Below are 4715 nucleotides of genomic sequence, written 5' to 3'. Positions count from 1 at the left end.
GAAGAGTAATGTGGAAACACATACAATGGTGCCAACAAAATCTGATGACTAACAACCTGAAAATCTCTACCTAATATTATATATTAAGTTAGCATTAGCAATATATCTCTCAGCTTTCAAAATGTACAGCATCTCTTGGAAGAAATAACTGGAGTTATAACAATTTGGATACCAATAAATTAGAAACAATGACATAGTTAGTGACAACTTTAGTATGAAAACAAAATATCTGTAGTTTTACCTCGCTTGAATCAAATGCTACGATATTTAGGTAACCTCTTTTGCGCATACACCTCAAAAACTCCAGAGCATCGTTTTCGTTTGGAGATTTTGTAACAAGAAATTCTTTTTCGCAAGAAGGACCCTATGCATAAAAGAAAAACAGGAAGAAAATTATAAAACTGGAGACCAGACAAGGAAAAGTAAATACAGGTATAGCCTTAATTCGTAAGTTTTGTCTTACTACAACGAAGTATTTTTTGTAAGAGTGAAATATCTTCTTAAAATCTGAGCAGTAACGAGGCATTTACACTAACAAACACTCGCATACCCACACACTTGCTCACGCACATGCATCACGCATAGAGATACAAACATATATATACTCACATATATATATATATACATATATATACATATATATATACACATATATATACATATATATATATATATACTCACATATATATACTCACATATGCAAACCAAATTGATTAAATTTGGCCCTTTTCATACCTTTAAAACATGCCATCAACACACTAAAACACGCAAACCAAACAACGAATATTTCGCTTGATTATCGGCTGATGATCGTATTTGTTCCCAAGTTTTATCTTTTGTTCGCTCGACGGTGACCCATGTATGTTCTGTTAACCTTCCAAAGCAAGACGTTGCGATTCTCTTTACAATCGTCCAACCTCTACTGGAGCTGTTGCACATTAACCTTAATATACTTTAAATATATTAATGTACTCACTCTTATTTTTCTTTCGTATTGCACAGAACGCTAAACAATGTGGACTATATTTAAAGTCAACATGTTACTCCGTTATTCCAGCGTTAGTTGGAAATACGAGGGATTTCTCCAAGGCCGCCTCTATATTTTAGTCATCAGCAGAAGTGTATGTCCTGGATTTTTCTGAGCTCTTGCCTCCTTATCCCTTCTCGTAAATCTTGAGAAAAAGCACAAACTGCAGCGGGACTCTAATCCTTCTCATATTAACCATACTAGATGTAGTTGAACTTTAGGATTAAAGTTCAAGATTCGGTTGTGTTATCAAGATTACCAGAAATCTCTGGCTTGGCAGTGCTATAGGAATGCTTTACTTGTTCACGATATACTGTCTGGGCATGGAATGTCTGTGCCGCCGGCATGCCCAAGGTGCGGGCAGGACGATAAAACCGTTCTGCACTACATTCGAAATTGCTTTCGTCTCAAATTATAACATTGGAAAGTAGATTTCGAAAAAGCATGCGTTGTTCCATTTTAATCCAGTTGAAAATGAGCATTAGGTACAGATCTCTCGCTCCAGCTGTGATATCCGTGTCATTCCAGAGTATGAGGTCTGTCAAGATATCATTAGCCGCTCGCGGCTACATCAGAAAGGGAAATGCCGATCTAAACCTAGAAGATTTTAAAGCAAATTGATAATAAGTGCGAAAGTAATTTACTTACATCAATGAAGACCCCGTTGATATTGAAATTCGCATACTCTCCTTCCATTTATGAAAAAAAAAAAGAGTTATTTTCTAGAAAATTAACGCAGAGCATGATAGATATCTTAATTAATCAATTCCATAAAATACACTTTTAGAGTTAATTACACATTAAAAGAACCAGTTTGAAACTGAACAGAGATAAGCATGCTGACCGTTTAACCTGCTAAACTTCTATTCAGTTATAAAGTATATCCTCTATATATTAGGCTTTATCAGGAAGTTATTAGAAAGTAAGACTCAGTATGCACAATTATCAAATATTATTTAATCAGAAATGTGGAAAATATTTATTTGATCCTCTTCATATAACAAAATGATAAAATCTGAAGTTGAGATCTGTAAGTAGAAAGTGTAGGAATTATTTTAGTTTGAAGAAATAAATTACTTCGATATTAAAAAGTTGTTATATTTTGAAATTAATGATGTTATGGGTGACCGATCTATCTGTTAAATTGGGGGTACTTAAACGCTGTCTATTTTCTATTGTTACTTTACAATTTGTGGGAAATATTGGATCCCAACTAATTGTGAAACAGAAACAGATTGTAATGATGTTACAACCCATTAATTAAGTTACTGGAGAAAGATCTTGGTGCATAAACTATTCCATGTTATACTGATATTTTAGATATGTTTATACATGTATAATCCATTTGTGATATTTATTTGTGACATTACTGAACGTTTTAGATTAAGTATCTAACAAATTATTGTCTAATAAACAAAACCAATATATTTTCCTTCCTAAAAAAAAATATCTAACTCTATACAAACACAACGAAATCTAGACTGGCCTGCAAGTTACTAGAAAAGCAAAATGTTAAATTAATAGATAAACGAAGCTATTACGTTACAGTAACCTAAGACTGCTTATAGTTCACAGTACTAATTTGAATAATTATACAACAATCGTTGCGATATATTTATACTGGAGAATGCATATTCACACACACAGACACACACACGCGCACACACACACACGCGCACACACACACACGCGCACACACACACATCCACACACGCACACATCCACACACAAACACGCATCCACATATATTATACTTAGTAACTTTTAAATGATAGAAAGTTTGTATCTATGACATTCCTGCGAGAAAAAGAATAAAGCTTTTTTTTTTTGTTTTGCTGTCCTAAATATATCTGAAACTCTATATTTAGTCGCTAATTTAGATGTCGAAGGACAGTGTTTATGAGCTTTTCGGTTTGCTCTTCCTGACATAACTGTCTAACCGTGGTTAATGCTTATTAATACACGTTGTAAGCACATGCATTGTTATACAAATTAGAACAAACTAATCGAGTTCTCTCCGAATTTGTGTATATCTTAAATAAGAATAGGCTCTTATTGCCTCTATAATCTGGATAATGAATAACTGTATTAATTACGGCCACAGACAATGTCTACCTCCCAACAACAAGAACGGGCTTCCGACAAGATTTCATGCTTCAAGAATAATTTGCATAACCCAACTATAATCCAAGTGTTAATAAGTGTTATGTGGCATGCGCTGCTCGCTCACTCAATAATAATAACGTATGTATGTATGTATGTATGTATGTAAAAATGGATGGCTGGATGGTTGGCTGGATGGATGACTGGATGGATGGATGAGTGGGCGGACGTATGCGCCCGTGCGTTTGTGATACTGTGCAAGTTTGTTTGAGTAAACAAACAAGATTGGAAATTATCCAGTCCAGTCCATAGATGTCGTGTATGGAGGGTGGGGGTGGGGAGTTATTTCAGGACATAATGTAGCAAAAAAGAAAAAAAGCATCACAGTGACTTGGATGAATCGTTAAGATGTCGGCTAAGACGCTTGGCAGCCTTTCTTCCAGCTCGTTCTGTGTGTTCAAATCCACTGTGGTCAATTTATCCTTTCGACCCTTGGATAGGGAGGAGCGATAGAATAAAGTGCCAGTCATATATTCAGGTCGTTGTAATCGACATGCCCCTTTCTTAAAATTACAGGCTTGAACTCTGAAACAGATCGTCGTCCGGTTCTGGAGCATGCTGGAATCTCTGTCACCTTTACGACATGCAAACTGGGATCGAAATAAAACATAGCATGCTCGCGAAAGCTTACTCGTATGATTATTTACTGAATCTGCCTCTCAGCACTGATTACTGCTTCGATGCAGGACCGGAATAGTTGACCTGTCACCACCAAAATCGTCCTAATTCATTTCGGATAAAGCTTAGACAAAGCTGGCCTTTAATGAAGCTCTGGTATCGTGAGAATGTCAATTAGTCTCCTTTTCAACGATGCTTCATATGTTGAAGCCTATGGGATATAAGTTTGCCGAGTTTGAAGGCCACAATTTTAGTGTTACATGGCTGCAAATTTCTTTGTTCATTTCTTTGGAAAATGTTACCGCTTTTAAGCTCCGATGAGAGAAAGTTTGCGAGACTACAGTTCCAGTTTTCAAATGATTAATTGATTACTTAACTGATCGATTGCAAGTACAAACCACTGTATTCTCAACGTTCGGTTAATCAATTTTTGCGAAAAGTATGTCAGTAAATAAAATCATAATTCCTCGTTCTTTCCTGGTAACTTTTATTCCCTGTGATTAATGTACCGCCTTGGAGAATGACTTCGGATTAACAGTTTGTATGTGTCACAAGATAAAACCAACCGACACGGATTATTATACTCTTCAAAGCTCATTCCCTTAGCCAGATTCATCATATGAAGTACTTGCAAAGGTATCTGCCTGAAGTTCTTCAATTCTTATTTTCCTTCACGAAACATTCATTCATACGTGCATTCCATACAAAAATGACATGCGAATGGGGTTACATTACTTGAAATATGACATGCAGTGATATGGACGATGCATGGATTTGAAGTGGAATTCAATTTAAACAGTGGTGTATTCAAATGGAAAAATCACTTTCGAATATCTATGTTAGTTAATTAAAAAAATTGAAGGATTTGAGTGTAGTGAAACTTAGATTTCATGCTCCAATATCAAAT

The 4715-nt window shown here is 35.4% G+C and overlaps 1 protein-coding gene across 1 annotated transcript in view; it reads right to left on the bottom strand.

Moving 5' to 3' along the window:
• Positions 1-154: 154 nt before the first annotated feature.
• LOC106876628 (receptor-type tyrosine-protein phosphatase alpha) overlaps positions 155-4715 on the bottom strand; it is a 20358-nt gene continuing 15797 nt past the window's right edge. The window contains exon 12 of the mRNA XM_014925242.2: positions 155-364. Coding sequence (XP_014780728.2) covers positions 155-364 — 210 coding nt within the window. The remainder of the gene's footprint in view (positions 365-4715) is intronic.

Source organism: Octopus bimaculoides, chromosome 14 (genome assembly GCF_001194135.2).
Source record: "Octopus bimaculoides isolate UCB-OBI-ISO-001 chromosome 14, ASM119413v2, whole genome shotgun sequence".
In the NCBI taxonomy this organism is placed as follows: Eukaryota; Metazoa; Mollusca; class Cephalopoda; order Octopoda; family Octopodidae; genus Octopus; species Octopus bimaculoides.
This window is presented reverse-complemented; position numbering and strand designations above follow the sequence as displayed.